The 23,814-nt window shown below is 41.2% G+C and overlaps 1 protein-coding gene across 2 annotated transcripts in view; it reads right to left on the reverse strand.

Annotated features, from left to right (window-relative positions):
* The window catches only part of PTCHD4 (patched domain containing 4), a 77,728-nt gene that overhangs the window by 42,398 nt on the left and 11,516 nt on the right, over positions 1 to 23,814 (reverse strand). For both annotated transcript variants that reach the window (XM_010220579.2, XM_010220570.2), the window contains exon 2: positions 11,561 to 12,041. In XM_010220579.2, the coding sequence (XP_010218881.1) occupies positions 11,561 to 12,041 (481 nt within the window). The remainder of the gene's footprint in view (positions 1 to 11,560; positions 12,042 to 23,814) is intronic.

Here is a 23,814-nt window from a genome sequence, read left to right on the forward strand (position 1 = left end):
TATTGTACCATTTCAAGTGCTGTCTTATAACACCATATTTACTGATTGTCTCCTAGATAAACCTTTTTCTGAGGTTTTAGAACATTTGTTGGCATCATTTTAATATTAGGATTTTAAGACTTTCTAAAAACTTTTTTTGACTTCAGTAAATTTTATTTTCTTCCGCTTTATCTTACTTCCACCCTTTCCCAGAAGAGAAGAAGAAGGGAAAAGGTGTTAGAGTCCAAAGTAAAAAATCTGAAAATTGTGAAAATGGGAACGGTTCACTTCTTCTCTTTGTTTTGTCTTCCACGAAAGGAAAAAGTTACACATATCTGAGGTAAATATGCTTTTGAAAATCTATATTCAAAGGCATTTATGAGAAATGGCTCTCTAGTTTTTCTGCATTTTGACAAAACCTAGATCCCTAGTTCTCTGAAGACTCTCTGAAACCATAAAACCATAAAACTACAAATACTTCAGAAGAGTCTCAATATGATAAAAGAATAACTTAATTGTTAGCTCTCTGTTGGCAGTTTAGATGTGCAGATAACAAATGACAAGAGTCAGTTAGGATTTACTTACAATAGAGGTTCATCAGGGGTTAAAAATCCAACCAGGGTCTGGGAAAGACTTGAGCAATTACCTGGTACTGATGCTTCATGATGCTTTTGGCTGCCTAGCCACCACTGCCTATGTTTTAGGTTGACTATAACTGTTTACATTACAATCATATTTCTAGTGCCAGTTTGTTTATTGTTCCAGGAACCATGTATTTGGTTTCTCAAAACTCAAAGAAAGAAGTGGATATTTATCTGCCCATTGGTGGATACCAAGACTTGCCCATGAGATGGGTGCTATGCCTTTGAGTAATATTGTGTTTCTCTTAGTTTCTCTTAGTTTTTTTTTTTTACAACAGGAGAAATCACCCTCAAGTTTAGAATAGCTGCTCACATTTTAGAGATTAAAATTAGTGGAGACAATGCTCCTTCATTTATTTCAGGTTTAAGAAATCTTAAAATCCCAACTTTGCAATCACAAAAAGCTGCATTCCAGTAACCTAGAATTTGCTTCCAATTCTGATATTGATTTTCACCCATTATTTCACATACTGAACTCAATACCGGAGTCTTAGACTAAAATTTATCACCCTGAAACATGTCATTCTTATTTTATCACATAAAGTTAAATCAAGTCTGCTCCATGTGAAAAAAAAGACCATTCCTAATGACTTCAGCTTAACCTTGATAATAAGGGAACTTCAACATGAATTATGTTTTTCATTCGCCTAGTTAAGTGAGGAGCAGATCAGTGACCCCACTACATACATTATTAAGGGAGAAGTCATGGAAGAACCTGATATACAGTTAAAAATCTATTTTTCAGATGTTTTCCATACTTTTGCTTTTCCATGTTAAAGTTAGGTCAAATAACCCTTTCTAAGGATAAAAAAAAGCATTGCACCCTGTTCCCATAAAGGACAATAAATATATCACTGACTAAAGAAACTAAAGATACCTTTATCTTCTCAAAGAAGCATTAAATAAACTTCAAGGAAAGTTTATCAATAGCTAACACATGAGGATTCATAAGGAATGCCCTGTTGGTGTGTGTTTTGTTACACAATGTCAGGTGCTCAGGAAAATGGTAGGCAGTCATGACAGGAGTGGGTAGAAGAGGCCCTAAAAGAAAAGACAAGCTCTTGTAGAGCACTGAAAAGAGCTTTGCAATTTAATGTTGACAAAATATTTTTCTAGAATTAACTCGTGAACAAAACTCTGAAGTGCATGTGGTTTAATGATTTCATAGTTATGGAAGCTGAATCATGACTGTTTACCACATGTATGGCTTTTCCTTTTTTAATATAAGAAGTGGGCATAACATTTTTGTGTTGTTCTATAACATCTTCTGCGTTTGTGTATACATCTGTCTTTGTCTGTCCTTGGCCACAAATAACTTATGCATCTACTGATCAGTTTAAAAAATTGTAAACTGAGAGATTCCAGGTGCAATTTCTTCTTACTTGTTATTACTGCCTTTTTTTTTTTTTTTCCTTGAATTAGACCATAAATAGCTTCTATTGCTTTCCCTTTAGGGGGAAAAAAGTAAGCATATTAGAGGTTAGAACCCACGTAAGAGCTTTTCTGCAATGTGCTTCATTAGCTGCAGAGTTCAGAATTTGGCATTCAAATGATCTAAGAAAAAGAACATTTCTGTCTATGTTTTGTAAAGCCTTCAGTACCTCAGTATTCAGCCAAGGTTATTGGTTTAAAAGCAGGAGAGCTGCATGATAAACCTCTCAGTATTTCTTAGCGCTGATGAGAGAGATGTTGAAAGCTCATGCAAGCAATTACCTTCACAAAGGACACTGAGTTCTACCCTTGTAGAGAGCCAAGGGCTAGAGCAGTCCACCTCCCAGGAGAAGAAGGAGCATTTAGAAAAGTTTGGGTTTGTTTCTCACATACTTTCCTTTCCTTTCACTCTGCTATCTACTCCGAGCACAAACAGCTTTTTTGTTCCCCGGGCTCTTAGTTTAGTTTCAAAACCTTTAAGTTTATGCTAGACTGTATTAAAAGTCGCTGCAGAAGGATGAGCGCTTCCAGTGTTCCACACTAAGTGCCCACGACAACTCTTCGACTTCTGCTTCTGCAGCTCTGTATCCTCCTCTGAGAATAGTAATTTCTCAGCAGCAATAGTAAAAATATCAATTAAAAGTAACGGTAAAAATATCAGCTAAACACAAGATTTCACTTGTTAGGGTCATACAAGTTATTCAGTAGTCTTCCACTCTCTGTCTTTATAAAGCAATGCAAATGCTCCCTCTTGTTGATCATACGTACAGTTTCTGAATTCATGTAAAATGTGTAAATTATTATTTTGTACTAGTAGTGTTAATTGATTTAACGACTAAGCTAGCAAAGCTGTTCTCTCCATAGGTATATTAATGATAGCTGAATCCATAAACCAAGAAAAACTACAGCATTTAAAAACCCTATTGCTGATTTGCATTTGAATAGGGGCTCTAGCTTAGGCAAATCTAAGTGTTGTATCAGATCGTGAGAAAATGCTTGGATTTTCAAAATCCCAAATTCTAAAATCTTCCCTGGATTTTAAAAGTAGAGGATGATCATAGCACTCTCTACTGCTGAAATAACACAGATTCCTGCAGGAAAACGCAATGGTCACATGCCAGGGCATAACTGAGTTCCCAAAGTACCCAGAGCAATTTTGAAATTGTCTAATCATGCAATGCGACCATTTCATTCACCAGTGAAATGCAGCCATATCTAGGTACAAATCAGCAGCTTCTTAACTGAATACTACCTGCATAGTATTTTCAGCCATGCCCCTCTTATGGATACTTTATCTAACCTGCACAGCAGAGGGAATGTGAAAAAGATAGCAGTGCAATTATCCACACTGGAATTCAGCCAGGGCCTTGAGGACAGGATATCCAACCATGCAGAACAAAAATAAAAGGGTATATTTAGTGACCTGAAGCTGCAAAGGCCTGAGATTTTCAACTCATTCGATTGGTGAATGGTGCCCGGGCCTACACCTCTCACTGGTACTACTCTCACCGCCAATTTTAGCACCCAAAACAGCACATCCTTCCTCATCTTACAATTAACCAAGCGCGGATGAATCACCAAATGCTTGGTTCACCACATCCAGCATGATTACTGCAAAATCTGAATATACATCCATCTGATTATGCCAGTGATAGGGAAGATATCTGTTGAATAACACAAGTTGCTGCTATTATTTGCAGCCACTCATGGATGATGAGCAATGAGGCCGGAGCTAGTGTGGCTCCAATGTGGGGTAGGTTGCTGCATGCGGTTATCCCACCAGAGACTATAAGTTACTTCATGGGGAAAAAATAGAAAGAAAAAAAAGGCTGGAAATGGAAAACAAAAGCAAATTATTAAAGTTGCGAGTGGTTAGTGGTTGTACAAAGGAGACCATATGAAATCTAGGACATCTGGTAAAGCATATTTGCAAAAGACTTTTTAAGCTTTTTGTACTGCAGACAATTTTCCCCATTAGAGTAGAACATAGTAGATAAATAACAATTTATTACATTTGGCAAATGGCTCATTGAGTTCTATTTCCTGTTCCTGGTTCTTTAAGCGTAAATTCTCCAACCAAAAGAGGCAAGCAATAGGAAAACTCCACAAACGGAATTTCTTTGTGTCTATTTTTGAACCAGGGTTGCAAACATGCTCATTACATTTCCTTATCACTAAATTTTAGTGTTGCAATCAGATTCAAAATAATTCAAAAAATTCTAACCTTTTCTGAGACAGGCTGAACGTGTGGCCATAGCCATGCCTTGCACCAGTGTGTTCTACAGGCTGATTGTACATAAAATATATTCCAACAAAAACCAAATGCTTTTGCTGCCTTTTTTGTTTTTACTGAAAATAAAAATACAAATAATAAAAAAAACAGAAGTACAACCTTGGATTTCACTGTGAAGCAGCAAAGTAGCTAAGACGAGCAGACTGTGTCATTGACAGAGTGCAGGATCATTCATTCTTTGCTTCTCCCAACAGGAGAAAAGGGCAGTGAAGGGCAGCAACTTTCCTCCACACACCAAAGAGCAGAGAACAGGTCCTTCCAAGGCTCAGCTCATCCCACATCTGCTCTTAGCTGCAGATCTGCAGTGCTCCAGCTGAGACCAGAAGTTATGAGCCACCATCCATCAACTCAGCTAGTGGAGTTAACAAGAAAGTATGAACTAGCGGAAAAGACCCATGGAAATAGATTTGTCTGTAAATGATATCCAAGATGAGGTATACACAGCCCTGCATATAATATATGCCAAAGTATCTGCAAATACATAAAGAGATACTGTAAAAAATTACACTCCAAAGTCAGGCCAGTCAGAATCTGAAGTTATAGGCATAAGCTACAGCAAAGAAAGTATTTGGAAATATCTTTGTAAATGTATAGCCTTTTAAGCACTGGAACAAGCTGTCAAGGCAGGTTATGGAATTGCCAGCAATGGTGCTATTCAAGGCTGGATTTGACACTGCCCTATTAGAGATGATATACGTAGAGCTAAATCATTTCTGCCACGATGCAGCCATCTTTTGAGTCAAAACGAGCCAAATGTAAATGTGATGTGCATTGATACATGCTAAGTACAAGGAACAAAACTCCTGCTAAATGAGATCAATGCACAGAAAAGGTGTATCTAATAAAGAACCTTAAATAACCCAGTTATGGGAATAAGCATTGTCTTGAAGGGATAGAAAAATGAAAGTGAGACGAGTTCAGACAATTGTGTAAGGTATTTGAAGAGGAAATATCCTCTACTTTCTGCAAAGAATGCATTTATTGATTAAGAGCATTAAATATACTTTCAAGTGCAAAGAAAACTATGCCTCTTAGCCTTAGACTTTTTAACTGGAAACACGCATTTCTCCTTAATCAGACCCACTTGCAGAAATGCTCCTAGTAAATTGGAAGCAACTCAAATGACAGCTACCAATCTGTTAGTTACAGATGGAGAGCTGAGGAAGCTGTTTTAATTAAAAAAAGTGTATTTGGAGACAAATTCTCATTGGAGTAAGTAAGAAGAGACAATATATTTTGTATTTCTCTCTGCTATAATGGTGGGCCTCAGAGCATGTTGCAAATCAGTACTGGTGCTGTATGCTTGGGCAATGGTCCAAGGACAAGTGCTTTGCTTTGAGCTGGGCCTCTGAATTACTGAGCACAAGAGCTGTCCCTCTACCTCCTGGGATGGAGTAACCACCCGGGATTTCTGAACTGATAAGAGGAAAAAAGGCTTTCCCGTTTGGCTCCAGAGGAAAAGCCAGTCTGCAATCTGTATGTCCCATCAGTTTACGAATGTAAGTTATATATGTATACTTCATGTAACTTTATTTGTTAAAATCTAAGCAGTGAATCTAGGCTCCCTCTATGGAGCTTTTATGAAGAGAGATAGGTGCCTGCAGAGATGAACTCAACTCATCCTTAAATACATCCTCAATGATGGTCCAATTGACTATTTATTATTATTAGGAAAGAAATTGAGGTCATATCACTTCAACTGAGGCAGAAGTATTTGGGACAGCTGCGGTCAGGTGATAGAAACCCTGAGGTTGGCCCGAAGCAACATGTGCAGGCCCTGTCCCTCTCTGTTGGGAGTTTGTGACCCATGTGTGACACCCTCATCTGCATGGTGTGGGTGCAGCAGAGCATCCCAGGTTGCTCTTCTGCTCGTCTACCTGTCAAAAATGATGTTATGGAGGGGTCATCCTTTCCTATGAAAGCATAACTGTAGAGAATAGAATAGCTTGAGAGTATACCAGATCATGGGAATATTATCAATGTGAAGAATATTTAAACCCATTCATGAAAATTATTTGTCTTATCTGTCCATCCATATAGTCTTTTTTTCTTTTTTGCATTTTTTTTTCCAGCACCCTTTTTTTTGTTGTTGTTATTCCCATTTCCTACCATAAAAGTCAAGAATGGACATTTTCTGATTTAGGACAAAGTGTTTGCATTTCCTTAATGATCTGCTAAGTGGGTGAGGACATGAATTGCTGCTATATATAAAATGCCAGATTGACTGTATTCCTAAGGCAGGGAACTGTAGGGTTATTATGTCTCTTTGTTCTAAGCCGTCAAAACAGCTAGGAGATGACCATATACCATTACATTCATATGGAATTTGCTTTGCTGCAGGAGCAAATGGACAAAAACAAAGTCAAATTTTCCTCTTAAAATATCATTTCGAAGTTGAAGCTGTAATCAGAAAGTCCATTCCTTGAAGCAAAGGTTAGAAATGCTTTGATACTTTGAGTACTTCTAAACTAGAGCTAGGGTGAACTTTAACCCTCAAATTTGTCTTCTGAGAATCATAGAGTGCTTAAGGTTGGAAGGGACCTCTAGAGGTCATCTAGTCCAACCCCCCTGCACACGCAGGGTCACCTAGAGCACGTGGCACAGGACTGCGTCCAAGCGGGTTTTGAAGATCTCCAGAGAAGGAGACTCCACAACCTCTCTGGGCAGCCTGTTCCAGTGCTCTGTCACCCTCACTGTTAAAAAATTTTTCCTTAAGTTCATGTGGAACTTTTGGTGTTTCAGTTTGTGGCCATTTCCTCTAGTTCTGTCGGTGACCACCAGTGAAAAGAGGTCAGCACCATCCTCCTCACTGCCTCCCTTGAGGTACTTCTAGACACTGATTAGATCCCCTCTCAGCCTTCTCTTGTGCTGTGGAGCCCAGAACTGGACACAATACTCCAGATGTGGCCTCACCAGGGCTGAGTAGAGGGGCAGGATCACCTCCCTCGACCTGCTGGAGACGCTCTTCTTAACGCACCCCAGGATCCCATTGGCCTTCTTGGCCACGAGGGCACACTGCTGCCTCATGGTCAACTTATCATCCACCATGACACCCAGGTCTTTCTCTGCAGAGCTGCTCTCCAGAAGGTCGGTCCCCAGCCTGTACTGGTGTCTGGGGTTATTCCTCCCCAGGTGCAGGACCTTGCACTTGGTCTTGTTGAATTACATGAGATTTTTCACTGCCCAGTTGTCCAGTCTGTCCAGGTCCCTCTGGATGGCAGCGCAGCCCTCTGGGGTATCAGCTACTCCTCCCAGTTTCGTGTCATCAGCAAGCTTGCTGAGGGAGCACTCTGTGCCTTCATCCAGGTCATTGATGAATAAATTGAACAGGGCTGGACCAAGGACTGACCCCTGGGGGACACCGCTAGCTACAGGCCTCCAACTAGACTTGGCACCACTGATCACCACCCTTTGAGCTCTGCCATCCAGCCAATTCCTAATCCACCTTACTGTGCACTCATCCATCCCACACTTCCGGAGCTTACCCAGGAGGATGTTGTGAGGGACGGTGTCAAAAGCCTTGGTGAAGTCGAGATAGACGACATCCACCGCTCTCTCCTCATCTATCCAGCTGGTAACTCCATCATAGAAGGCTATCAGGTTAGTCAGGCAAGATTTTCCCTTGGTGAATCCATGCTGACTACTCTTGAGCACCTTCTTGTCCTCCATGTGCCCAGAGACAACAGCCAGTATGAGCCGTTCCATCACTTTTCCGGGGACGGAGGTGAGGCTCACTGGCCTGTAGTTGCCTGGGTCCTCCTTCTTGTCTTCTGAGGCTTAAGAAAAAATACTTTCAGCACACTTTTTCACTTTTTCCCCCTATAATTTTCCATGACATTACTATTAATGATAATAACAAGACATCTCAAATTTATTTCAACAACTGCTAGAGTTGTCATCCAAAAGAAGTTAGATGACTGAAATAATTTGAAGTAATAATAACTGCCTGGAGTCTTGTTTGCTCTTGCCTTATCTCCTTCCATTTGAGAAACTGAGCCAGTGGATGGAATAACCAGGAATCTTCACCAAATAATAACCCTGCATCATAAGTGAAATCTCGGCTATCCATTTTGCACCGGCATGTCAGATATGGGGCTGCTACCGAAAGCGATTAGTCCACTGTTTTCTAAAGGAATATTGTGTGTAGTTCTGGGCTCCCCAGTACAAGAGGGATGTGGAACTTCTAAAAAGGGTCCAGCATACAGCAATGAAGATAATTAAGGGACTTGAATACCTATCTTATGAGGGAAGACTAAATGAGCTGGTCCTGTTTAGTCTGGAGAAGAGAAGATTGAGAGGGGATCTTATTAACATGTACAAATACCTGAGGGGAGAATGAAAAGAGGATGGGGCCAAACTATTCTTGGTGGTGGCCAGCAACAGAACAAGGGGTAATGGGTAAAAACTGAAACACAGGAAGTTCCACCTCCATGTGACGAAGAACTTCTTTCCTGTGAGGGTGACAGAGCCCTGGCACAGGCTGCCCAGAGAGGCTGTGGAGTCTCCTCTGGAGATCTTCCAAACCCGCCTGGATGCCACCCTGTGCCACGTGCTCTAGTGTCCCTACTGGAGCAGGGAGGTTGGACTAGATGATCTCTAGAGGTCCCTTCTAACCTCAGCCATTCATTCATGATTTTGCATTCATGATTTTTTATAACACAGTTAGTATTATTTCTGTAAATAGTAGCAGTCAAAATATTACAGTGTGTTATGGGGTACTCGTGGAGCTTAATGGTATCAAAATGCTGAGTGAGAAATAACCTCTCCCCTGAAGATCTTCCAGTCTTCATAGAATGGACTTGCAAAGAGTAGGATGTGATTTCTCACTTCCAATTACTGTTAATCCCTACTTCTAAAAAATAAATATCCTTTGTAATACCAAAATATAACTACAGTGCAATTACATGGTAGTTACATTTTTAACCTAAGATTTCCAATAATCTCTATAATGACATACTTTATTACCTGATCAAAAATAATGATGGTATAAAGTTACTTAATTAATAAACCTGTGTTTAAAAATACACAGTCAGATCCTCAGCTGAGTTAAGTCACCATCTCTCTGATGATATCAGTCTGGTTCCTGAGCATTAAAAACCAAATCCTGGGAGCAATAATACCTCAGCTATGCAGTTAACCTTTTGGTTATATTAATTAGTGAAGATTAGACATGGGATATCATAATTATGTCATGTAGATAACATCCCTTTGAAATTGCATTGTGACTCCAAACACAAAAGGCACCTAAATTTCCACCACCCTAAATGGGAAACTGGGAAATTGAGTCACTTTGCTTTAAAAAATTCTTGCCTATTTCTTGTGGCAGCAGTATACAAACGCATTGAAAGAAATGCAACTAAAACTTCAACTGATGTACTCGGGACCTATGAATATGTTGGTTTATGGTCTGTCCAAAGACAAACTTCCTGTACAGGCACTGTTTGGAGCTCTCTGGGATGGATGAATCTGGACGAGAGTGTGTAAAGCAAAACGTGTGGGCCAACAATCTCTACAGCCATCTGAAAAGGGACATCAACAGAAGAACAAGCAATCAGGGCAAGGTGTTGTTTGCCACTTCAGTATCTTTTGCTTTCACTTTAACTTGCTGCACAAGCAAGGCAGTGCCACATTGAGCATTAGCCTCGCTTGGACATTAACATCCTGAAACCCAGCAGTAAAGTTTGACAGAATTTGGCAGCAAGTATGAGTTTGCTTCACCTTCCTCATCCTCTCTGCCCTGCTATGCAGAACTACACCTGTGCCTACACCAGGAATGTGTCTACACCATCTATACTGTTCAGTACCGATGACTCAGTAAGAGGCTATGGCAACTGTGTGTATGAGGCTGACCACAGTTCCTTGGGGTCTTCTGCCTCACTCTTCCCTTTACTTTTTGGAATTTGGCCCATCAACTCCTTTCCACCAAGGTACCTTGACAACTGCTCCAGACATCCTGGGTGTAGGACCTATGAAATGGATACACACAGAGGACAGAGAAAGTAGAAGGTAGAGGGCTGGCCATGTGCAGGACTTTTCTGGAGATGAGGAATGAACAAGTGTGTTATTTTGTAGGTGTTTGTTTTAGTTTTAAGAAGAAATATAGGACCCTCCTTCAAACCTTGACTTTAGTTTGGGACTGCAGATTTAGCTGTCTCTCACTGTAGCGTAAGATTGGACATGGATACAACAAAATTGAGTGGAGATTCAGAAATTAGCTGCAAAGACGTGAAGAGTTAGGTCCAGACATAAGATTTGCAAACATCAAAAGGCAAAAGCAGGAAGGCTTTTGGGTCTGGACTGCCTTGCAGAGATTTTGCATGGAGGGTCATCACTGCTGTTCAGTCTCATGATATGATGAAATTATGTCCAAGATGGACCTGACTGCACAGAAGAGTGCTCCCTAGCAAGCCTTTTGGGGTGCATTTTCATGTTCTCTTTCAGCATACCTTCCTAGAAAACTAACTAACCACACAAACATGTCAAAAGTGCTGGCAAAACAACAAGAAGAAAAGAGCGAAAACAATCCTCCTGCTAAAGGAACTGGATTTTATGTTTGTTCTTCAGCTGCACCTTCTCCTGCCCTGGTGTCACGCAAAGGAAATCTTCACAGCTGATCTCAGACTTCACAAACAGAGGGATTATGTACTACAGATACTGACAGGCCCCTTTGCTTACAGCCTTGGAAACTCTACCACTATAATCTCCTTTTTGAGATAAAGTCCATCAATCTTCTTCGTACATCGAACCATTCCCCTCTGCCGCTTCATGCAAAACTGAAGGAGAAGCATTCATCAGAAACGATGCTAAAACCTTCCCTCTCCTTCCTGATTTGCCTACTGTTTTAACTTACTGTTGTCTGACCTCCATCAAAGTCAGGTTAACTCATATCCATTTTCAGTGCTGAGCTGACTAGTTTTCAATAACAATTTCTCCTTTGTTTTATAACAAAAATCAATAAAACTGCCCCTCTCTCACATTGGCCGAGCTTCCAGCAACGTCATTTGCTCTTCATTGTTGCTACTGCTTTATTTTTCTTTCTTTTACCTTACCTTTTTTTTTTTTTTTTTTTTTTTGGCAAGGCACAGATCAATTTAACAAGATGAAAACGACTTAGACTTTCACTCAAGGTAAAATCTGCACTTTATAACCCAGGATGTAATTTACAATCCTGTCATTAAGCTTGGTTAATCCTATTATTATGAAGATAAATAATTACCCATAGCGAAGAAAGGGATTCCCAACAGAGTAGAATTATATTTTCCATCAGTAATGAAAAATATCCCTGCCGCAGTGACACTGGAAATACAGATAGTGAGTACTCCCAAGAGTCCCAGGAAAGGTTTGCTACGGAGGCAGTCCTTCATGGAGCTTGAGAGGGTAGCAGTCAGGAGAATCAGCATCAGGCTCACCAAAATCTTGCCCCTGGCCAAGAGACTGGTCTTGTGGAAGTCCTTCCAGAGGCTAAAGGATGCGAGGGAGTAGAGCTGCAGATCTTGGTGATCCAGCTGCATCTTGTGCATCAGTTTACAGAATTCACTCTCCCATTTCTCCCCAATGAGGTCCTGGGTAACAGAGCCATACGTTTGGAGGTAGTAAGTGATTTGGATGGCTCTGGCTGATTTGACTCTCTGGTCTTTGCTGTTTGGCACTTCCATGACCCCTCCGAGCTGGTGGCCAATAAAACTTCTCCTTCCATCCTGGGAGGGAAAGTAAAAAGACGAGCATGTGGTTATCTTGTACAAGTGATACTGTTTGACTCTACTTTTCTTTCCAATACATGCAGAGAGCGTGAGTCAAAGGCTACTGCAGTCAATAGGAGTCTTTCATTCACTTCAGTGGGCTTTGATTTGTATCCCTATTCCCTCTCTCTCCCTCTCGCTCTGTTTCTTACTCATTACATTACATTACGTTACATTCTTACTCATCTGCAATTCGGTGCTGCAGTTCAGGGACTGCCCAGATACTCACTGCAGACTCAGGTGTTCAGAGACTGAAATGTTGCATGCAAGTTCCTCACCCATGGGAGAGGTTCACTTTTCCACATTTTAACTGTGGCAGACAACAACAAAACTCCAATTACAGAAGAATAAAACATTTGAGAAGAAGATCAATTTATGGAACTTTTGTGATTTCTTGCTACTCTGCAACTGCTTTTTAAAAAGCATGGATTTTACAGAAAATAAGGCACTGGTTCCAACCTCGGTACACAGATGTACACCCACAGAGTTTAATATAGCTACTCTGACTCCAGAACAGTCCATTTAAAATCAGACTTTGTGAACTGTTTATTTGAACTTTTAATTTACTCTCCTCCTCAATTTAGCTCAGATTTTTCTGTATATTTCAAGAATACAAACCTTACTCTGATCTTACTTGTTTCAGTACGTGCTAGGACAGAGTGGTGAGCTCCACGACAATCAGTAGAGGATACAATTGATGCATTCAGGATCTCCACCAGTGTATTTACAGGACCTGACTGATTTGTGTAGAAATATCTTGTCTTTTTAAAATGCTTTCTTTCTCGTTTTGTAAAGCTTTTTTTTTTTTTTTTTTTTTTTTTTTTTTTTTAGCAACTGGTTATTCTAGTGCTCCAGGATAACTGCAGTTATCATACTGCAGTCTATCACACTCCAAACCCAAATACATTAGATTGGATAAAAATGCACTAGTACAAGTAATTTTTTTTTTGTCAAAAAAATCTAAAACTGGGAATAAATGTCTGCTTTAAACCAATTAACAGACCTTCATTTCTTTTTTTTTTTCCCTGTAAATGGGATTAAAAGTTTTCAGATTTATTTCCTTTTGTATTTGAAAAAAAATCATAACATTCTCAAGACAGTTTATATATAAACTGTCTTGCAGGTGTGAGTAACATGAGATATTACTCTTTGCCTAGAGGTATTTTGGAATGAGCTGACTGACAGCTCGAATTTGGGAGACACTCTGTCCTGCACAAACGCATGACAACGCTCACCTGCAAAAGGCTAAAAACATTTGAAGGAAACACTTTTAACTTTTTTCATGCCCAACATGAACTGTTCCTGGAAACACTTGCATGGCATGCAGGTCACAACCTGAAATTCCAAGGTCTGTGCTACACAAAAGGTCAGACTATTATGTTCATAATGATTCCTGTTGTTAAGAAAAATCATTGAAGCAAGGTACCAGACTGTATGAAACATAGATAACTTCTGAATTGCCTGCTCTTTGAGTAAATAAATATCAGAAACAGAGACAGTGCTGAAGCTATTTCATATACTCACCTTGTCTTTTTTGTGGTATGTAAAGGAAGTGATCCTCCTTTACAATACAGAAATTTCTAACTATGCTTTCACGGCAATAACTCACACTGTTTTCAGCATTAGCTTGCCACAGACCAGGGAATGTGGTGAAGCGATTTTCAGAAGCTCTTTTTTTCCCTATTCCCAGGCATTATTTCCCATGGAAGTAATGGCTTCTGGTGAGGTGTCCTGCCACAAGCTGACATAAAAGGTGATTTGCAGTCTGATGCCAGCTGCCCAGATCACCTGAAGCCTCATTAAAAATGTCATATAAGCAGAGACAGCCTGTAGATAGGGGCAGCTGGTGCTGTTTGGAGTCCAAAAATCCTTATCTCTAGCACATTATGCAAAAATCCTGTTTTGAACTCGTTATTTCTAGATTTCCCAAGGAGGGTCACACCTAACACACACACTCACAAGAAGTCCTTTTCAAAGCTTCATTAATTAATGCTTGAGCAATGCAGCCCCAATTTCTATCAGAGGCAACTTCACAGCTAAAAATTGCCTTTGACGCTGCTTTGATATTTTAGGGAGCAATTTCATGTTTCCCCACTATATATGCAGTGTTGACATTCAAATGCTTTTAGCCACTGCAGGACACTTTAGCAGAACAGCTCCCATCTGAGACAACAAACTGCAATTTAGACTCCATTGATTCACTGTGCAGCACTGCAAGGTTGCTGCAAACTTGGTGATGGCCATCTGCCTTCCTTTGCAAACGGTGCACCAAACGACAGCTACAATTCAAGGGAAGCAACAGAACAGTCACAAACAAATCATATTCTGCCATATCTTCCACAAAACAGAAGATAACAGCTATTTATTACTCTGATGTATAGTAGGGCACCCTGCTCATATGTCAACAAAATAGAGAGCATTGAGGTGGAATCAAGAAAATCACAGATGCTGAATTGCTCTGAGGGCATTTTATCCATCCCCTTCTGTCGAAAGGAAGATTATTTCCTATGTATATAAGCATTTTGCTTTTTCTGCTTTCAAATGATGCAAACAAGAACCTGCCACTGAGGCATCAAGGAAAATGGGGACATTTTCTAGTTGAGCTTATATGCTGTCTTTGTCTAGATGCTCCACAAGGCACTGAGGTCCTGTTCTGATAGGCAGGGCTTGGCCAAAGCTCTGTTTCCGACCTCAGTGGGCAAGACAAGTGAAAAACCTGAAAAGAAATTCCATTTATCACACATTACAGATGGGACTGCTGGGTGGGAAAAATGAAGGGCCTGCATAGTCAGCTTAACTTTCAACATTTCACAAGGACTTCTGACTTAGGAGCCCCACTGCTTCTCCATGGTTGACACTGATGAGCAAGCTAGGGAAAATATTTGACCAAAACATCTGCTCAGCTATGCTCTGGGACTGCCTTGGTAAAAGAAGGAGACATGATTAGCTGGGGTCCCAGGATAGGCGTAAGGTTTAAGAAACAAATGAGGCCACCTCTAAAACAAATGCCTAAAGACAAGACGTATTGAAGATGATCCTCTCATTCTGGCCAGAGAAAAAAGCACTTTCTGATGGTCAATTAGCTCCTCATTCCTGTTATGCCTCTGCATGATGTTGCCTATAACAGATCTCTTACATGTTTTTCCTGAATAAATTCCTACTCCTTGATCTTCTTCACAGGAAAGCAAAATCCCAAAATAATATAATAATAACATTTAGTCAGTATACACCATTTTACACCCTTGTATCTTCAGAGGATCTGCAACAGAAGACAATCTCCACTCTTCCCAAGGCCACTAACATGACTGGAGTCTGAGCATTGGTTCCCAGACTTCATTTATGTGTCTTTCTTTCTGTTTTCCATATATCGCTCTCCCTTTCTTTCTTTTTGTCTGTCTAATTAGCACTTCACTATATCTGTTCTCTCAGAGGACTAAAAGACGCATCATCACTTCTGATGTCACCAAATTTGATCCTAATCTAAGCATCTTTAAGAATGACATGAAATATAAATGACTTGATGGGACGTGTGATATCTGATCTTAAATGGGAGCCAAGCAAAACTCTTCGCTTTGATGGTGAGGTATTAAAGTGTTTAAAGTGTTTTATATGTATACTCTCTCTTTCTTTTTTGTTTTTTTAATAGACATCCAAAGCTGTTTGGTAAAATAACATCCTGAAATCAAGGTGGAGGAGAGCTAAGGACTCTCAGGGAGTTGAGAGGTGACAGAAACCAAAAGCACTGTCCTCCTTTTCCTCCAGAATGATGGATTTTGCCATCTATATTTATGCAGGCCTTGCCTTGCACATGTTTGAAAATCAGGGCTCTTCGTCCACTTGGAGTAAAAATCACTCCTGTCGAGAGGATGAATGCAAAAAAAAAACCCCTGAACCATCATCTGCAGTATTGCATGCTAGAAATATTTCTGCAAAGCACACTTGAATATCCAAAGTATCCTTAACATCCTAAATAGCTATAAAAATTTGGCTTGCACCAGAGCTGAGCATAGGATCTCCTGGGGTAATCAAAAACAGCTGCTACTACTGAGCTAAATAGCCTTTACTTGTGTGAATTGTAGGTATGGATCCTCTGTAAATACAGCCCAAGGGGGCATTAGTGATACTTTCTTATAATTAAATTATCCCGACACCTTTTCTATTTGCCTAACCATTACAGAATCGCCACGGAAATCATGACTGAACACACTGCTCTAGACGTGCCTGCATGGTGCCTACTCACCCACAACCTTCCTCGGCTCTGGTGCAATCTCTGCATGCTGTGGCAGTGACCCCTCTCCCTCCTGTTCCAGCTGACACCAACCTCCTCTGCTTCCCTTTCACTGGGATGCTGGAGGACTTGATGTGTGCACTTCATGCAGTGGAAGCCCACTGAGGGGTTGACATCTATTTTAGGTCCCTGATACCTGACATCCAGATGACTCTTAGCCCAAATATATTCTTAGGATCATCGATAGCAAGTTTATTTCCTATTTTGCTTTTTTAACTACTACCTGTTATCAACTGGGTGATGGCTGAATTAAGGATCTCCTGATTAAGCTAATTATAGAAATATTAGAAAAAAGCATGTAAAGCTGGTTAAACTCTGTTTTACCTTAATAGCTTAAAAATATCCTATGCAACCAGGGATGTGTGTTGAAATATATTGTGTGTTAAGCATCCTAATGAGATCAGTGCCATTGTTTCTTCCCATCATAAGGACATTCCTGCTCTACCAAATGCAGCTCAGAGTGAGTATCACATTAAAATCCATGGAGCTTAAGAGTAAGTGAGCTGCTTTAATTGAACTAAATTTATCAAGGTTAAAAAAAAAAAAGTCCCTTTTCTTTGAAACATCATTTAAGGATTGAAATATTGAGTTGTTCCAGTCTCCCTTTAGCTTTGTGGTAAAGCTTTACAGTTGCTGAAAAGAGGCAGGCACATCTAGAAGGTGGTCCATCCTATCCTGAAGTAACTGTTGAAAACAGACTTGCCCTCTGCCTTTTCCTCTTTCCCTCTACATTAGAGGTACAAGGGTGCTCAGAACTGATACATAACTTTCACCAGGCTAAGTCGGGAGAGATCAACCCGCCCTCAGTGACAAGATGCAAACCCCAAACCAGCTGACGTGTGTTGTAATCCCCAGTTCATGCTGGCCTTATCACAGGCATATCCTGAAGATGAATAAAGACAAAGGTCTTGAGCCTTCTCCCAGGGAAATTATGGACTGGTAGTGTGACTTTTAAATTACATACCCAGAACAACTAAAGGCAGAGAATTGTCTTGCATGTCCTTCTAATGAGTTTGGGTTTGGGTTTCTTTTTCTTGCAGCTTTGGGTTTCTAGTTTTCTGCTAGATAATTTGGAAAGAAATGAGAAGTATATTTCAGGAGATTTATATACTCTAGGATTAATAACAGAGAATGACAGAAATGTTCATAACATAGATCCATTTCTTCGAAGTATGTCAAATTATGAAGGTATTCATAAGGGTGCTATAGCAAAGTGTGATTGCTTTTAGAGGACTGTTCTCTGTAGAGAAGTTTTAATGTGGTTGGTGCTGTACATGCGGTATTCTTGACTGGGCCACCCTTCTTTGCTTCATCACATTTTCACTTTGGGTTTTTAAGTTAGTCACCAGAGAAGGCTTTTGAGTGGGGAAGAACATCTTCCTGTCCTCTTGAACATCACTTTTCGAGTGAAAATCCAATACAAGCCTCCTTGCTCCAGTACCTGTTTATCCCACACTATGGCTTCCTTGCTTGATTATAATTGACCTGTACACCCTTTCTGTATCTCTTCCACTCTTTAGCCTTCAAGCTCTTCATTGCTTGAAGGACTCCTTCACTTCCAAGGTCAAATGCCTCTTTGATCCATCTCAGATCCCAGCCCAGGTTTTCTGGGAAAAAAATGGGTGGATTTGCTGCCTGGTTCAGTCCCCAACAGGTAGTTTCATCTCTGGTTGTCTTAAACTGCACCCATGCATCTAAAGACACAATGGTGTCCTTGAAGATGCTGAGCAATAGCTGTGCTGGCTGTAGTTACACACATACCCTCTACAGGGAAGGGCATTGGAAATGGGGGCTTACAGAAGGTGCAATCAGGACTCCTAGGATTGAGAGAGAATTACTGGGGACAGCTTTCATTCACCTATTTGCCTTTTTTCTTCCTGTGTCCTTAAGTGCGAGTAGGATCCCAACCACAGCAGGGAAATCACTCTGTCAATGATAGTTCATGGAGTGGCAGGAAAAAGAGTGACTGCCTCCTGTCCTCGATCAATGCATCCAAGGGCGAAGGACGAGGCTGCTTTCAGGTGCCAAGTAGATAAGGGAGTGACCCTTATGGTTTGCAAGGCAGAAGAGGAGGAGCCCTGTGTTTGGTGACACCTTCTACAGGAGGTCTGTGTCAGCAGGACCTCTTAAACCTTTGTGTTCTGCCAGTCTAAGTCTTTGTGACCTTGAGTTCTGCCCTGTCCAGGACCTCCAGTCCTTAAGGTAGTCACCTTGGGCTCAGCCCTCTGCTTTTGATAGCCTTCCTCTGTGCATGTCATGTCCCTGCTATCCATTGCAGAGCAAAAAATCACACTGTTTCCCAGCACTGTCGCCCCTAAATCCTCTGGGATTAAGGATGATGGAAAAAATAATCACCACAAACCAGCATAGCAATCTCCATGCCCATGCACAAATGAATGAATGTCCGAGGCATTCCTATGGAGCAATAAATTAGATGAAGAGTGTGCTCCGAGCAAGGATTTACATGACAAGGAAATGGCCAATGAAGCAAAAAAAGTGGAGGGTGGCAGCGGTAGTAAAAGGAGTCTGGAGGTGGTAAGAGAGAAGGAGTCAGCAAGGGAGTAAATATAGGCTGTGGTGTGATGAAAGCAGCAAGACATCCCTGCGGGGTGCTGAAAGCAGCAAGACATCCATGCAGGGAGCAGAGCACCAGGGAAGAGGGTGGCAGGGGGTCTGCAGAGACGGGAGCAGGCGGCTCTGCCGCCCCCGCGCCAAGCGGAGCGGGCGCTCCGTGCCGTGCTCGGCACAGCCCTGCGAGCTCGGCGCGCTGCACTGCGGTCTCCACCACTGCCTTCCCATCCCCCTCCGGCCGCACTCCTTCCCAGCTCCCGCACAGAGCCAGGTTTTGGCATCCTCAGCTGATCTCCAGGTTTCAGCATCCTCGGGTAACCCACGGCAGAGCACAGGCTGTTTCAAGCATTGCAGCCCCAGGAACTTTGCTTTGTACTGCAAGTAGCACACGTGTTGTTTCTGCCCACCAACACATACGACTCGTGTCCCTACACCGCTACACCCATGGCCCCTTGCAGGACCCATGTTTGAGGGAACCCAGGCAGCACGGGAGGGTCTAAACCCCATTCCAGCTCTGGAGAGATCCCAATGGCCTGAAACAAGTTGATATGCAAAGGGGCTGAGGTGTGGGAAGGGATGGCACCAATAGCCCAGGCACTGTTTCAGGTCTGGGAAGATGCAGGGACTCAGTTTAGAGATCAGGGGCTTCCCTTTGCCATGCAAAGGAGCTGCAGCCTCATCACTGGAGATGAACATCTGTGACCCTACATTACTTGCAGCCTCCAGAGAGCAGCCAGTGATTTGCAGCTTTGCATTGAAGAAAATGGAGCAGAGCAGCTGAAGTGATTCCAACAGCAACGGTTTTCCTTATTCTGCCAGGGCAGCATTTCCCCTTTTCTGCTTCTTTCCCACCAGCAGCTAAGGTGTGGGGATTTCCCCAAGAACGGCTTTGCTATCACAGCACCTTCACACTTCTACATGTTGCCAAACAGAGTAGTATTTTATTTTATTTTATTTATTTATTTATTTTAATGCATTCACCTCCTGCTGTGCAGAAAGTGTTGTGTGGCTTTAGGAGGGGTAGGGAAGCTCCTGCATTGCAGGAAATGGCTTTGGCTCTCCTGCTCTGCAGACTGGGACTACCTTGTACCCTCTGCCAGGTGCTCAGCTAGCAAGAATTCAGCTAAGCAGCTCCAATTAAGAAAAGCTGAGCCGCAATTGAGTGCAGAACTGCTGCTTCTCCCAAGGGACTTTGTTTGTGCCAAGGAGAAATGTAAGGATGAGTCATTACGGAAGGAGCATTTATGGCCCGAGGATGACGTGCAAAATGCCAGTATTTGGCTATATAGGCATTAAAATATTCACATTCATACACCTATGCTGGCATGTGTATAAAGAACACCTTTACTAACTTTCATAAACTGTATGGATCTAGATCATTAAGCTTTTATTTTAAAGACTATTCTGTATTAACTCTGATTTTGTTCACAGCTCAAACTCAATGCTAAAAATGTTCAATGGAATGGGAGAAAAAAACATGGAACATAAGAACATAAAAATTGCTTCTTTGTAGCAGGCCAATGATCCATCTATCACTATTTTCTGTCTCTAGACATGTCTAAAGCATGGCACCTCCACTGGGGTTCTCATGGGTTTTGTGGATTTTTTTGCCCATTGAAAAAGAAAGAGAGAAGTTTGCTGCTGGAGAGGTGAAGAAAGGTTGTGACGGTCCAAATTTGAGTGAAGAAATTTTCTTTCCTAACTGCAGGTACTTGAATGAAATAAATAAAAGCTCCTTTTCTGCCTTCTTTCCATATAAAAAAAATTGTAAAAAAAAATCTGTCTGTAAAAATTCACTCTTCAGTGAAACTAAGGGCTGTCTGAGGGACAAGTATGGGAGACATTAGTCATCAAGGAGATCCTAAACAGGGATCACATACTTTTACTGGCAGGTCAATAGACTTTCTCTATTTGTGTGTGCCCCTCTGTGCTCCTCTTCTTCATACAGTGTAGGGAAATCCCTACACTGTATGAAGTCTGATCTACACAAGAAATAGGAAGAAAAGCAGAAACAAAAGAAAATGAGTCTGCCTGGTTTTATTATTCCCGCTGGAAAAAATGTTAAAAATTAAAAAAAAAACATAGAGAGCAAAAAGGGAGGAGTAAAGCTAAAGTTTTGATAGTGACACGGAAATTTTTTTTTCTCTTTTTAAAATTATGTTTTATCTTGACAAACGTCTGTAATTTTTTCTCATCTTTGCTCTTCCTGATTTCTCTGGAGAGCATCAGCCAAAGCACTGAAACGTTGTGATGATGTTTTATCAAAAGTAAGAACAGAGGAAACGCCGAGAATCAGAGAGAGCCAAGACTTCTGGGCTAGCGTGATTTTGAAGTGAACTTCCAGCCAAGGATCATGCAGCATTTTGCAGGCTTCCAAAGCCCTGGATTTGCATGCTGGTTGCTGCTGCATCTGTTAAGATGCAGCACTCCTACTAAGTCCTCCTAAGCCCTACTTAGGAGCTGTCACTTTTACGGTACTCAATGAATAAAAAGGCACGGCATAAAGCGGCTAAAATTAAGGACACTCAACACTACTAGCTAAAAATTCCTCCTTTTTAGACCATAATTAATCAGTCTTATCGGTTTTTTGTTTTGTTATGTTTTTTTAATCTTGAACTTGGCTTTGTGACGAAGCTTTTCCACCCTAGAGCATTCCCTCTCCCTTATAGCACACACTGTTTTTTAATGAGTCTGGCCATTGGTTGTCCAGAGAGAGCCAAAAACAAAAGTCTAGTTTTAGATGCCTTTTTTTTTTTTTTCCCAATCACTGGGTCAGAATCTGGAAAGGAAGAGTGAGAATAAGGCATTTAAGTTGGCGTGCATTTATGTGCTAAAATATAACTTATGTATGTTGTGATTCTGGATCTGCATATGAGGTAGCTCACTCCCACCCAAGGTACTTTGGAATTCAGCAAGTTCAAAGAGATTTTTTTCAGTCTAAATATGAATATCAGCAAGCTATTTTTATTTTTACAAAACCTGCCCCAAGATCACTTGGTAAAGCACACCACTTGTTATAAAATCCTTGTTGATAGCAGGCCATAGAGCTGAGTATAGTGCCATGTGTGCTTCACTAATATGTTAAATTTGGCTATCATCAGCCTGATTTGAAAAAAAAATAAAACTCATGGCATTCACTCCCCTCTGGAGAGGTGGGAAGTTGGCTGACATTATGAGGGCCAGCAATTCCTTATTCTTTCAGCCCTAATCCCCAGGAGGGGGCATCTTTCCTATGGAGTCTTAGCTGGTATGGTCCGCAACAATAAGCAAGTCTTGAACAACACCACGCAACGTGAAAATTTTGTATTATCTCAAACCTTCTTCCAAAAAGGTTGCTGGAGCTGCTAGCTATTGCCACTAACCGCCCTCTGTGTGCTGTAAGCAGTTTGTCTTGATGTGGTTTTGCACTGCAGGGAGCTGGGAGGACCCATGTTAGACACAGCAGATGCTGAGGAGCCAGCAAAGACTGGTCACCACCAAGATCTGGCATGGTCCAGGGCTCAGCTGCGCAAGGTGCTGTGCAAACATCTAACTGGAGAAGGCGCCCATACTCTGCAGGTCTTCCCTTCTGATGCCGGAATCCCCTTAATCACTAAATTTGACAGCAGAAGTTGCTGATGCTGCCAAGAGAGGGGTCCCTTCCCTCTCATTCCTGAGCATCAGGTTGTGGAGCATGCAGTGAATTGGACTGGAGAACCAATCTGGGCGAACACAAACTCAGTGGGAAGGAAGACAAGAAGCATCTCCTCTACATTGCCAGATGGCTCAGGGACTCTTCATTTCGTACACTCAGGTCCAGAAGCCTGGGATTGGTGGTGTCTGCTTTGCAACACCTGCATCATTTCATCCTCGAGGCGGCTGCATTGTGCAGCTGAGGATTGGTCCTTTAGCACAAGTGCAAGTTAATATTAACTTCAAGCAGCGTTTCTGACTGGGATGTGTCTCTTCTAGCAGAACTAGACTTTAAACATGGAAATTCAGGATTTAGACTCTGGGGCCCGGAAGCATCCTCCTTAATTAAGTCTTCCAGGTTAGAAATGCCACAACGATTGGGTTCCCTTTTAGACAGAGCAGAAAAATGGGTGCCTGCAGAGGGCAGTTTTCATCTTATGTGGATTGAATGTCACACTTAGGGTGCTTAGACCCCTAAAGCCTGGGATGACTCAAACCCTAATTAAAGTACCTTCATTAAATGCTTAATTTCAGGTTATATATATTCCTGCATTTATGTTAATGTACTGCTATTGTTAAGAATGAGTTCAAGACATCAAGAAGGAGGAATATTTAGTTACTGTGTACAAACACTTTGGAAGAAAAGCTGTATACTCTTTATTGTAGTAATAATAGAAGAGCCTTTTGAACTTATCTGGGGCAATTCCCTGTAAGACTTCAAAACATTTTTTTTTTCCCCAAACAGACATTTTAAAGTTTGTTTCATGCAATATATGTCAAAAAAGAAGGCTTTTCAAAGTTTCAAAATGCGAAGTTATTCTGCAATTTATATTAGCATCATCTGTTTGGAAAGTTTTCGTACTGGCAAAACAGGAAGAATTGGCTTATTAATATCTATATAGATACATAGATATAGAGATAAATATAATAGCAGTCGGTGGAACTTTGTGGTGAAATAGCCACCTTTGGGATGTCAAAGAAATAAATATTTAAGGAAAGTACAGATGAAATAAGCTAAAGAGTAATCAGATAGTAAAATATTGCCAGAGAGGATCTCAGCATTCATCTGCATAATCTCAGTCTCTCCACTGCAATAAACTGCCAATATCTGGCCATTTATTTTGCAGGCGCTTGGCATTTAATTCTAGTTCCTCCTGTGGAAGCTAATTCTTTATTCAGATGAACATATATTACATCTTT

This window comes from Tinamus guttatus, unplaced genomic scaffold (genome assembly GCF_059628265.1).
Source record: "Tinamus guttatus ecotype Peru unplaced genomic scaffold, ASM5962826v1 Tinamus_guttatus_pri_ptg000080l, whole genome shotgun sequence".
Taxonomy (NCBI): Eukaryota; Metazoa; Chordata; class Aves; order Tinamiformes; family Tinamidae; genus Tinamus; species Tinamus guttatus.